Source organism: Sycon ciliatum, chromosome 10 (genome assembly GCF_964019385.1).
Source record: "Sycon ciliatum chromosome 10, ocSycCili1.1, whole genome shotgun sequence".
NCBI classification, from domain to species: domain Eukaryota; kingdom Metazoa; phylum Porifera; class Calcarea; order Leucosolenida; family Sycettidae; genus Sycon; species Sycon ciliatum.
In genome coordinates this window covers 1,249,735-1,262,442 of record NC_088652.1, presented here as the reverse complement: position 1 = coordinate 1,262,442, position 12,708 = coordinate 1,249,735, and the positions used below count along the sequence as shown (strand labels likewise).

Here is a 12,708-nt window from a genome sequence, read left to right as displayed (position 1 = left end):
TTCCTGGAGAGCAACGTCTTCAACCTCCAGAGCTCCGAACCGGTTAGCGACTGGTACCGGCGTGGGTGCTTGGGTCGTCGCCAGTAACCGCACCCCCTTTCTTACTGGCGACCAGCGTTTGGGTAGCGCTGTCCACCCTCAGTACAGTCTTTAGCGAGGTGGCCTGGCTTACTGCAAGCAAAGCAGTGTCCCATTGCTCGCAGTTGGACACGCTCTTGGTCCGTCAGCTTGCGGAGGCCCTGACCACGGAAGCTGGGTACGGAACGTGACTCTCTACTGGCGGGTGGCCCCGACCCGGTGGCCCTGACGACTGCTCCACAGTGTTTGCTGCCATGACAGCTTGCTCCAGGGTACGTGGATGCTCACACATGACCTGTCGCTGGATGTGCGGCACTAGACCCCTGACGAACAGCAGCGCTCTGGTGTGGTGGTCGATTTCCGGCACTTGCAGCCTGAGGCGAGTGAAAGCAGCAATGTATGCGTCCAGCGACCCGCGCTGCGCTGCGGAAATTAGTCCCATACGCGATGTTTCCTCGTTGTGCCGTGGTCCGTACACATCGCCAAGTGCCGCTTTCAGAGCAGGCCAGTCGGAAAACACTTGGTTTACTTCCAATGCCGCTATCAACCAAAGACGAGCGTTTCCAGTCAAAACTCCTGCCGCGTAGTCGACCCTCTGTGCCGCATTTGGGAGTGCCAACGACCGTAGGGCCATGTCCATTGCAAACGTCCATTCTTTGAATGTAGCGGAATCTCCTCCAAACACAGGCGGCACTTTCGTAAGGCGGGGTGTTGGCTCCCACGGTTCCGAGTTCGGATGTATCGTTCGGTTTCCTTGGCTAACGCGCTGAGCGGTTTATCAGCCGAACGACGAGTACGAGGAGCGTAAGCAGAGCAACCAGAACACCTGCCAAGAGCAGAGTACTAACCATCTGCTTGCTACCAGTGTAACAGGTTTAATCGAACTTGAAAAGTAAGAGGCCTGGTTGAGCGTGCCTCGACCAGTTATATGCAAAAGGTGATAGTATACATGTGGCAATGGCGCCAACGAAGGTTCTAATAGACAGGCGTAAGACGCATGAGGTGCGAGGGAGTGTAAAGTTATAGCGAACTGGGGAAAACTGTTACAGGGATCGGATAAAGAGAAATCAAAGTTTAGCTGCTTGCTGAAATAGTAGCGATGGTAATAGGGAATTTATCACATAGGGTGGGTACAATTGGCTACACGTTTATTACATCGTTGTTTTCTACTGCAAACTATGGGTCCGAAAGTTGTTTCTCTTCCGGAAATGTTCACCTAGTCTTTGGATGTTGTTTTCTATGTACGCAGCTGCAGCAGAGTATGTTCCACAGGGAACAAGATCATCCACGCTTGCGAGTTCGGCAGTCATAATGGCTACTTTTTCCACACCAGGAAACAAGTAAGTCTGTCTGGCTGTGTTGCTCTTTAGCAAAAAAGTACACAAGTCCTCTATGTTCAGCCGTTATACGGACCTGATTCCTTATTAACCTTATATTACCGACCTGCAGACTTTCGATCATACCGGTTACGAGCCAGCGCAATGGAAAAGGGACAGTATCCCCAGCACTTGATTTTGAGAAATTTGCACTTGAAGTGAATCAGCTGATTTCCGGCTGTCACGTCCTGATTGAACTTGAAACTGTGCATTTTTCGGTGATACGGGATTTCTTTGGAGCAAATTAACTCTGTGTACAGGAGAGCCAGTATCCTACAGCTCACGTAGAAGAAAACCCTGCGTAAATCGACCCACGTACCACACATTGGCGATCAAAATCGATGAATCGAAAGCGTGACCTCCGCTGCACGCTCAGCAAGCTACCATGAGCTACCGCAAATGTTTCGCCGTCAACGAAGCGCTGAAATCTCTCCTGGCGTGGGAGAAGATGAGGCTGAATTTGTTGGCGAGGAAGAGAGCGCTTTAAAAACTCAAATCAATCTGACGACGGGAACGATGACTCGCGATGACCGAAGTGAACATTATCTTGAACAGCGAGTCGACATGGACGCAGCAGCAGAACTGAAGGTCATCTTGACTGCGCCCAAACCTTCCCAGGCTACCTAGAACCTCGGAAGGTACATGTACGCAACAGTTCTCTCCTTAACCTTGAACCTTCCGAGTTGGGGGGCTGTTGGTTAGCGCTACGGAGATGTGTTGAAGGTAGATGTCAGGTCGTCGAATGTCACAGCACTCTCTCAGGTTTGTGCCTAGTTGTTGCACTTTCTGACTATTATAGTATCTAGTTACAGTGGTGCACTGTTACTCTTAACTCGTGTCCATATGGAAACACTTTTCTCCAGGTTCGGAGACTCCACTGTAGCCAATACTTGAATCCATACATCCTGTACACACACCTTGTACACACTCTCTCTAACGGTCTCTAGGCTACACTGCAATTGATATACATTAGTTCAAATTTTCGGGCAAGGCCCATCATCAGGAAAATGGCAGTAGGGGGGGGGGGGGGGGTGGGCCTTGCCCAAAAATTTGAACTAATGTATATCAATTGCAGGGTAGCCTAGAGACCGTTAGAGAGAGTGTGTACAAGGTGTGTGTACAGGATGTGAGCCAGAGTGCGCTAAAACATGCCCACAGCATTTTTTTGAAAAAGTCGAGAAAACCGCGATTTGAATTCTGCGGCAAAAAATACGAAGTGCAGTGCAACGCGAGTCGCTGTTGTTGTTCTCCTCGGTCGACTGGACTGTTCCGGATGCATTTCTTTGTTGCAAGTAAGTTTATTCCCGTAGCTATGCAGAAGACGTTACTTCAGTAACGTCTGGCGCTAGCCTGGGTCCACACAGCTTTAATTTGGTGTTTGTTTGTTTGTGACGGACAGACCTCCGTCTGGCGCTATCCCGTATCTGTCCCGTACCGTACCGTACCATCAAAGACAGCTGGCCACAAAAAGCTCGCCACAATATTCAAATAGGGCTTTCAAATGCAAGATAATAACGTGAAGCAACTTGGAAGAATGGGTATGATTGCGAAGTGTATGGGGGAATGCATGTAGGGCGATAGCGCGGGTTCGAATCCCTCGATATGCCTGAAAAAAATAGGAGAATTTAAAAATTTATCCTATGCTTTTTTGCCGTCATATACAGATAGCGCCAGGCGTGACACAAACAAACAAACAAACACACAAACACACAAACACCAAATTAAAGCTGTGTGGACCCTGGCTAGCGCCAGACGTTACTGAAGTAAAGTCTTCTGCATAGCTACGGGAATAATACCATTGTAGCAACACTTAGACATTTCAGATCAATCCAAAACTTTCAGACAGTGAACATTAGGTGTGTTTGATCATTTTTTAACCAAAATCAGAAAGTCGAGCTTTTGGTCTGTGGTCATATTTTAGCGTGCTCTGGCTCATGTATGGATTCGTTTCCATATGTCCTTTCCTTTCTACATCTTTTCCTTTTCCTTATATTTTTTTTTGTGGCCGGAGTCGATCTCACGTAATAAGGCAACACTGCCTGTTTGTTCTTTGACATTAAATAAACGCTATAATCCTTTTCGGGTTTTCCTGAATATAGAATCTTACTCAATCTGCAGACGGAACTGTTTAGTCTTTTGTGGATTCACCAATGCAGCACAGAGAAAATGAGGCCGAACCTGATAGTAGTGAGAAACGAATTTTCCAAAGCCAGACGTACCTTGCCAGAGTGCTCAAACTAACAAGTCAGTGAGCTCTGCGTAACGCAAACTTCAAAGGCACTACCCCACACAAGAGTGGTCAACTACTACAAGCGAAATACTCAATCTGCAGATAGAACTGTTTCTTCCTTTGTGGACTCATCAGCGCAGCACAGAGAAAATGAGGCCAAATATAAATTCAAAATTAATCAAAATTTAAAAGGGTAGTTTGGAGGCGGTGAACATGGTTTCGTAATCTAGCCCGACCTTCGTGAAGTAGGCTTCTCCCCCTGGCCCCCGCCACACAACAACGCAAACTCTTGATTGTATCTTCAATACTTATTATACCGAGAAATGACGAGGGCGCAGGAGGAGAGAGACAAACTTTGTGAAGGGACAAAACGACGACGGGAAAGGCTCCCGGGAAAAGACTCTGAGAAAACAACAAAGAACAAGCAGTAATAAACCGACGACAAATCGAGACGACCAATCAGGGACCAATACGTACAGAACACATGACCAAGACCAAGACAACCAGACTACGGACGAATCACACACAACTCTCATTCCCAGACCAAACTAGCACTGCGCATGCACAGCATTCACTTGACAGTCACTCTTACACAGACGGAAGCACAACCTCACACTCTGACAACTCGTACTCTTGCATGCACCACATACCATAAACGTCACACACCACACCACACCATACTCGCGCGTACACCTAGACCAAATATGACATCAGACACTGGACTCCACAAGAAAAGAATCAGATACAACATGCGTAAATCATAGTCGTAATACAAATTCGCAACATTCGCATGCAAAGACGCAAATGAGGAAACACTAGTCACACTTTCGCGAGGTGTGACATCAAATAACGTCAGTGATAACACCCCCCCCCCATCGTGAGAATAAAATATTTCAATTCCAACAAAACACATTCTCCTTCTGTACACATAGTGTTGGATCTAACGAATATACAGAGCTTCTAACACAGCAAGATGTAACTTAGACCTTCCACGAGTTAAAATCTAAAACATATCATCACTATGCAATTTACAACAACTTTCACCTACATTACGGCTCCCTGAAATCCAGTGACCTGCGAACACTGGCCTGCGGAATGGTGCATGGTACACACTTTAGTGACTCTACTCCGTTTTATTGAGCAGAACTGGGCCTCCGTCTTCGCATCCAAAACTCTGCATCTAAAATGAAGCTGGAATGCCTCTTCAACTGGGAGCTGCTAAAAATTCTCTTCTCAAGGTTTTACGTTGGAGACACACAAAACGGAGGAAAAAACTATATTCTATGTGTACTGAGCCATGCTGCACACAAAATGGCACTGCTAAAGTATCACTTATACCCGAAAAGGATTACAAGTTGCCACAGGACAGCTGGAAGACTGGGCTGGTGCGATACAGTAACAGATTTCATGGATGGCTCCTTCCGCACTTTGACATTCGTCGAGTGGAAATCCGCTCCACGATCCTGGAATATTTCGGAGTTCTGGACACATGGTATCTCAGCTCGCTTGGTGATTATGATTATAAATGATGTAGCAGTCTCTTTTTTTTTTCACTGCTACTCAGTCTTTTTTTCTTGTCGGTGATTTGAAAAGGTACGTGCACGGTGACGCGAAACTAACTTCCTCCGTTAACAAAGACTTCGGGATGGATTTTGATGGATATGAAAATGCCTAGAACAGGTCAAGAACAGTTTGTATCGATTGTAATTTACTGGATGAAGGTAGTTCAGCCTATGTACAGTGTCCTTACAAGAGAAACTGTTGGCGGAATGAGCAGAGAGATCAGTTTGCGACGCTTTCGCTCAACTCAATTTTGACCCTGCGTCGCTGTTGTCATCTGCTGCACGCGTGTCGTCATCTCTCTCTCGTCGTTGTTCAGCTCGTTTCAGCCTTGCCTTGGCTTCTTTGATCACACTCCGCTGAACTTTGGTGATGTCGCTTTCGTTCAAGTTGGCTTTCAAGCTGTGTGATCCGCCGCGGTGGCGATTACTCGTTTCCAATAGGGAGTCGTAAAAATATTTTACGACTCCCTGGTTTCATCTCCACTCAAAACGAGGAGTAAAGGCACAGAATTCAGAATTATTTAATTATGCTGTGCGATCGGAGCAGGTGCTTGTTCATTCGATCATTGTGTAGGCTCGCTGCTCCGTTCCATCGCTCTCTATCACTCTCAAACTCAGTGCTAGAGTAGTAGAGAGGCCAAGAAGCACTATATCCCCTCGGAGAAGTGGTATTTCAGTTTTGCTCGCCATGACTGCCATCACCTATCTTGCCACAGTGCAACAATTGAATCCGCTCGGCTTGTTGTGAAAGGTCGCTTCCCTTGCATCGTACCTCTTTCATGACATGCCAGGGAAGGCCGAGAAAGTGATCGCAACTCATTTCCCGGCAGTTTGTGCGCAAACCAGTCCCTAAAAATCCATCACGAAGTTTTTGTTTAAGGTGGAAGTAGACATAACTTGGTGCGGCCTTTTGGTTGGAAGTAGAATGAAATTGGCATGGCACAACCAACGAGGCAAGGGCGGTTTACAATTTCTAGAATCAGACTCAAAGACTCATCATTGTCAGGAAAATATTTCCCTCTTCTCTCCATTGAGCAAACTCACAGAACATTGGAGTGTAGCATGTGGCCAGCAAATCAAGGTACGAGTGTTGCCAACGTAGCCAGTGCACGGCGAAAGGAGATAGTGTGTTCCATAACACAGGGGTTTTATAGTATTGAATATGGAATTAATATTTGACAAGAGAGTAGACAAGAACGAAGGAGAACAGAACAACAACAACTCTAGAGAACCACTGGAGTATGCGCTCTTCTATACGTGAGAGGCTCTCATTGCTATGGGGAACGAGCGGGAAATACGAATAGTGTGTATGTACCTTCCTATTATGAATACACATAATGTGTATTCATAATAGGAAGGTACATACAGTCTTCTCCTTGTACCTTCTTGTTTTCCCACACTTGTAATATTATTACAAGTGCGGGAAAACAAGAAGGTACAAGGAGAAGACTGTAAACTCAGGTGAATGCGAGAGACGAGGTGGTGATAATCAAGAATGAAGAAAGGAAGATCAAAAAGAGAGAAAGAGAGCGAGAGAGAGCTAGAGAACGAGGCTTTCTAGTAATCGTATGTAATATCTCACAGGCAAGCAGTCACCGTACATTATACTGTAGACATGCAAGAAGCAAGCAGCAAGCCAAAACGGAGCAATGGCAGTGCACACTATGCAGATAAAAAAGCGACATTGACAGCGACAAGCAACAGAAAGCTAGGGTGTAATTCTGATGTACAGGATATTTTGCCACCGTTAGAGGACTAGTGACTGGTAGATGCATTGAAGCACATCAGATAATTATCTTGTAATGTTTCGAATCAAGCTTTCTTTGACAACATGCAGGGACCTTGTGTAACCATAGGCGCTTTGCCATCTTGTTGCCTTGCTTTTGTCTTCTTCACAGTCAGAACATGTTCAGGGGTGGGTCTGTGCTCTGCTCTGCTCAAGCAAGCAACTTGAATGATGTAAGTTGAAGAAGTTTTGTAGATAGTGTCTTGAGCCACCAGGTATAGGTCAATGTGCTGCCCTTCGGCTTTTAGTACCGTGCTTTACTGTGTGTTAGCCGCACTATAAAATGCATAGAATGCTGAATATTAAACGGCCAGCGCTACAGCATCCATGACATAAATGATTATTAATGTATATGTACATGTATGATGTCATTTAATTACTTAACATGCACTGAAAACCATCAATGTTTCAAGCACAACGCTTCTACTTTATCCGGAAACAAAAACTTCGTGACTTTTTCACATGACTTTTCAAGGAGTAACTGTACTCAACAAAAGTGTTCTATGGGAAGAGAAACTCTTCAGCACGCTCAATGAACATGTTTACCATAATTATCTACAAGATCGATTGATGGGAATAGAGTCTCAGTGTAAGTCGCCATCGCTCGATTCAGCACGGCTGGAACCAACCAAAGTGGGAGGTCAATCGACGTGTTCTCGCATGTCACGGAGCAGCTTCTCCGCGTCCCTGATCGTCTTTGCTGTTACTAGTACGTGATTTCCACCAGTGCCTTCCCTAGCATTTAGATGGAGACCGCGATGGCGATGGTACTCTGGTATCGCCTTGGCTCTCAAGAATGCCCCGGAACGACGCGTACAGGCAAAGCCAAACATTTCGCATTTTTCTCCACATTGTAGTCGTCCCATCATGTCACGACAGCTGTGAGGAGATCTTGCTTGTTCTCCTATGCTACCAAGGAGACATCGGAGTGGAGGCTGCTGAAAAAGGCAAGATCTTCCATTGAAAGATGACTTCGATTCTCAGCTTTGCTGCGCCGCGCGAAGTGACGAGTGTCACATCTTCGCGTTTGGAGTTTTGACATCTTGCCGACCTGTTCTGACTTTGGCTGGTGTTTTTGGGGATGGAAAAGATTTCAAAACGCTCGCTGCTATTCGTTTCACACTCTTCTGGCTCCTTAGTGCCATTGTCCTGCTCTTTCTCATGCTGAACCAAAAACTAGCAGCGATGAACAGTGAGCGCAGTGCTTGTGTGGGTAATGTACCTGACAGACAAAAATGCAAAACATCACCGCTTGGCTTGGTTTACAGCACGAAACCTTTGCCTTGCAATGACTGTCGGCTTTCCAGAATGCGAATCATGCCTTCCTACTGTTCGGAAATGTCATCTGTTGGTGTTTCAGGCCGACAGAGCCACACAGAGAGCGACAGAACAGCTGCGAAAATTAGTGAAAAAGTCACGAAGTTTTTGTTTCCGGAGGAAGTACATGTTTTCAGCTCTGAGTGAAGGAAAACTGCGAACTGCACATATATGCAGAAACTTTTATCGATCAAAGATGTTCGATAAATTCTACATTTTCAAACATTTTCAATGTGGAGTAACCTGGTCAATTGTCGGTCGTTTCGAGAGAAAGAAATATGAAGGAAGGCAAGAAAAGTCTTAGTTATCATCTCGAACAATCGCCAGCAAGCAGCGCAATATCCAGGCCTGAAGCTCTGGCAACTGCGCTCACATTGCCACTATGTTCTGCAGCCTCACCGGAGACGACAGCACCACCTGCCCCACAGGCCTTGGATTCGCTGTCACCGCCAACATCTCGTCCAAATGTATTCCGCGAGGGCGTATAGACCAGAGCTGACCGTTGGGTCAAGCTTGCAGGGAAATCACTAGAAGCTGACATCTGAGTCATCGAGTCATGCATCACCACGAGTCATGCATCACCACGAGTCATGCATCACCACAAGTCATGCATCACCACGAGTCATGCATCACCACGAGTCATGCATCACCACGAGTCATGCATCACCACGAGTCATGCATCACCACGAGTCATGCATCACCACGAGTCATGCATCACCACGAGTCATGCATCACCAAATGAGTGGCTTCCATTGCTACCAGATTGGCATTGTCTACAAACTTGTGAACATTTGATTTTTTTCTTCTTCTTTCCCCTTATTGGTCGAGTGTACATTGTAACTCATTGTGTTCTGCATTGATCCTCAAGTTTGGGTCACATTGCTTTACACTATTTCAAATAGTACCAGGGCTGTTAGAGTCGGTACGACTGGTACGACCACTTCTGGTGAGCGGTGATCACCGTGAAACGATCAGAAAACAATAAAAAAAGTTTTGTCCAGCTTCGACCGGCGCGCTCGTTGTACCTGTACCCCTAGGCCCTGTACCCCTAGGCCCTGTACCCCTAGGCCCTGTACCCCTAGGCCCTGTACCCCTAGGCCCTGTACCCCTAGGCCCTGTACCCCTAGGCCCTGTACCCCGAGGCCCTGTACCCCTAGGCCCTGTACCCTGTACCCTACAGCTACAGGCTGCAAGACTCTTGTTCTAAGTATCTTTTTGAGTGTACGAGTCGTAGCACTTCAAAAAGTCCTCATGTACTGTACAGTAGATCTCTATGCACCCTAATTGCCGCTTGTCGCCTGAAAAGTACTACCTGTACTTTTGTTGACAGCCTAGTATGCTGTACAAAGTTCAAGATATGCATCAAGGGTGTTTTATATTCCACGGAATCACAATTGTTTCTAACACGGGGGTTCCACCCCCGAAAGGGGCTCTACCCCTTGACCCGCGCTCAAAAATATCAAAGACAAGTACAGAAGGGGAAGCTTTGTGCAAAAACGAATTGTACAAGCCAAACGCCAAATTCCTACAGTACTCCTCATGCATGACATTGTGATTGACTAGTTGACTACAAAACAAGTTGCTTCACACGATGTACATTTTCTCTCAATACTCTGTCAATTTTGTGCTAAGTTGTTGCACTTTCTGACTATATGATAGTATGTAGTTACAGTGGTGGAGAGTTACTCTTAACTCGTTAACAATATGTCCTTTTTCCTTTCTACGTTTTTCTCTTTCTTCTTTTTTTCTTTTTGAGGGAAGGGGGTAATGTGGATATCGTACATGCAGTTGTATGTAGTGCTATGTATGCAAACTCCCATACTTAGGCCTTGTCGACTTTGATGTAACAGCATCCAATTGGTCAGGCTTGGAATTCAGCGAGGCAGTACCAGTAAGCTGCTTGAGCAGAGAAGACGTAGCCTACTGAGAACGCCTACTGAGAACGCGGGATATCCAAAGCAGTATCCAAGATGCTCAAGCTGTCTCCAAGTTCCAAGAGCTTCTCCTGAACATAATGATGACGAGTGCTAATAATTATTTGCTCGGTCAAATGCGTGTGTAGCTCAGCTCGATTGGCAAACTTACCACTTCCCTGCTGACAGGAATGCATCGATTGACTCAGAGTTCAGCTGCCTCATCTTCTGAAACTCCTATCTGGACAGCCAAGAGTTGACTTTAGGCTGCATGTGTTTTTCGAAACGATCGTAGAGTTTGCCTACTTTCTGCGTCTTTCCAGGATCGTCGAAAGTCCACAAGTTGTAGCTATCTTTATCTTGTTGGCCTACCCAGAGAAGGATGCCGTCTCCTCCTCTGATTTCGAAGAGAGTGGGCCTTCGAAAATCAAAGTACATTATTGCTTGGAGGCGGCCAATTCTTTTTGAAAATTGTTGCAACCCCATTTCAGGCTAGGCTTGTCATATCCTGGCATCGAAGTAAATCCGCAACTTCTAACAATTTTGACACTATGTAGTATTCGCGCTCTTTGGGAGTTAGGGTACTGTTGTATTATTGATTTAAAGAGAATATGAAAGAAACATTTGTAAAGGTAGCAACAGCAGACTGCAGTCGTAAGAGGTACTGCCCAGGCGCATACACGTGGCGGTACACGTAACTTGAGTACATGTAGCGTAAGGGTAACACGTGTTCAGGAATAATACATAAGGCATTGATACGACACTCGTGAAAACATTTCAGAATGTTCGCAAAATATTGTAAAAGAGCCTGAAGTTGTGCTACTACTAAGTTTTATAGCATTTTTTGTCTCCAAGGAAACTAGTCAAGGGGTTAACAATGCCATTGTTTTTCTTTCGTTTGCCTATTCTGTAGGGGACGAGAACGGAACTCAGCGGTATAGCACATCGCTCCTTTGCTGATTTAAGGTAGGGATGCCTGCGTAAATAAATGAATGTTACTTAACCCTTTGTGTACAGTCTGTATGGACTGTACAACTTTCGATTCCCTGGGATCGAAACTCTTCCAAATTTCAATCGATTATTATTTCAAAGTAGAAAAAAAGGACATATGGAAACGAGTTAAGAGTAACTACTAGATACTTTGGAATTACGTGACAATGAAACCGACCTGACATTCCTTGCTGCTACTGCCAATCCAGACGAGGCCGATGTAGATGTCAGTACCAAAGACACATCCGTTACTGGCACTGCCTGCTGCGATGATGCTCCCTTTGACGTTTCAATGGCCGTTGGTGTTGATCTCATTTTCTCGCGCTATTTAGGGTCTAAATTATTACTTGCATTGTGCGTATATATATTGAGTTTAGAGCTAATTTTGATTTGCCAGTAATCCTCTGATGAGATGGCGACGAAAACGTTTAGGAACAAGCTTAGTTATTTACATGAAAACAAGTTTTGCTAATGGTGTTTGTACTGAGTGCGCAGCTTACTCTATTTATTGCATTGGTTACATTTTTATCTCCACGTAAGCTTTTTAATTATTATTATTATTATTATTACAAAAATGTATTATCTACGCATGCATCTACGCAAGAGTCACTACCAGCCAATTAGGACATGTGTCAAAGTATTGAACGTTTTCGTTCCCTTCTTATCAAAATACTACAGGGAATGATGGAAATAAGCTAAAAGACTACAACTATAAGGAAAAGAAGTTCAGAAATATATCACTCCAATTATGTGTAGAAGTGACACGAAAAAATAGATGTGAAGAATCAAGAAAACAGCATGCAAATCCAATAAGTGACAAAAACGTAGTGACAAGAAAAAGAGAGAAATATCAAGAGATCTATTTCGCACCTTCACGACGAACAGTGCCAAACAACTGCAAAGACAACACATTCTCCTTCTGAACACAAAGCTCAGGGTCTAACTTACGTATGTACAAAGCTTCCAACACGGCAAGATGTAACAAAGACCTACCACGCGACAAAACAGAGAATACATCATCGGAATACCACTCACGACAACTAGCACTGCCTGACAGGTGACACTTGATTGCCGAGGTACCGTTTCCCTGACCCGACGACTTGGCCGTTATCACCTCCGATATTGCCGCTTGCGAATCTCTCCCATTACGCCCTGCGTCCCTGCAATTCCGGTTGCCTTGGTCGAGATCAGTGTGCTGCTCCACGTCCAGTCTGTCCTGCTTCCGTGGTCTACCTCGTTTCTTCACATTAACCGTTGTTGTCACTTCCAGTATTGGTTCATGCTTCTTGATGTGTTCAACGTGTTTGTCTACAACTTGCTGCTTTTGTTTTCGAGTTTTTTAACACTTTAGTCATTTTATCGCCTATGTTGATGTTATGTGTTTTTCCAAATTTCCAACATTCCCTGTACTATCCTGAAGAGAAGGGAAAGAAAACGTTTGATAGAAAGGAAGTGT

The 12,708-nt window shown here is 45.2% G+C and overlaps 1 protein-coding gene across 1 annotated transcript in view; it reads left to right on the top strand.

Moving 5' to 3' along the window:
- LOC135825908 (fibrillin-1-like) overlaps window positions 1-12,708 on the top strand; it is a 289,285-nt gene that overhangs the window by 205,670 nt on the left and 70,907 nt on the right. Inside the window, exons 7-9 of the mRNA XM_065338544.1 lie at window positions 1,328-1,418; window positions 7,145-7,205; window positions 11,176-11,228. Coding sequence (XP_065194616.1) covers window positions 1,328-1,418; window positions 7,145-7,205; window positions 11,176-11,228 — 205 coding nt within the window. The remainder of the gene's footprint in view (window positions 1-1,327; window positions 1,419-7,144; window positions 7,206-11,175; window positions 11,229-12,708) is intronic.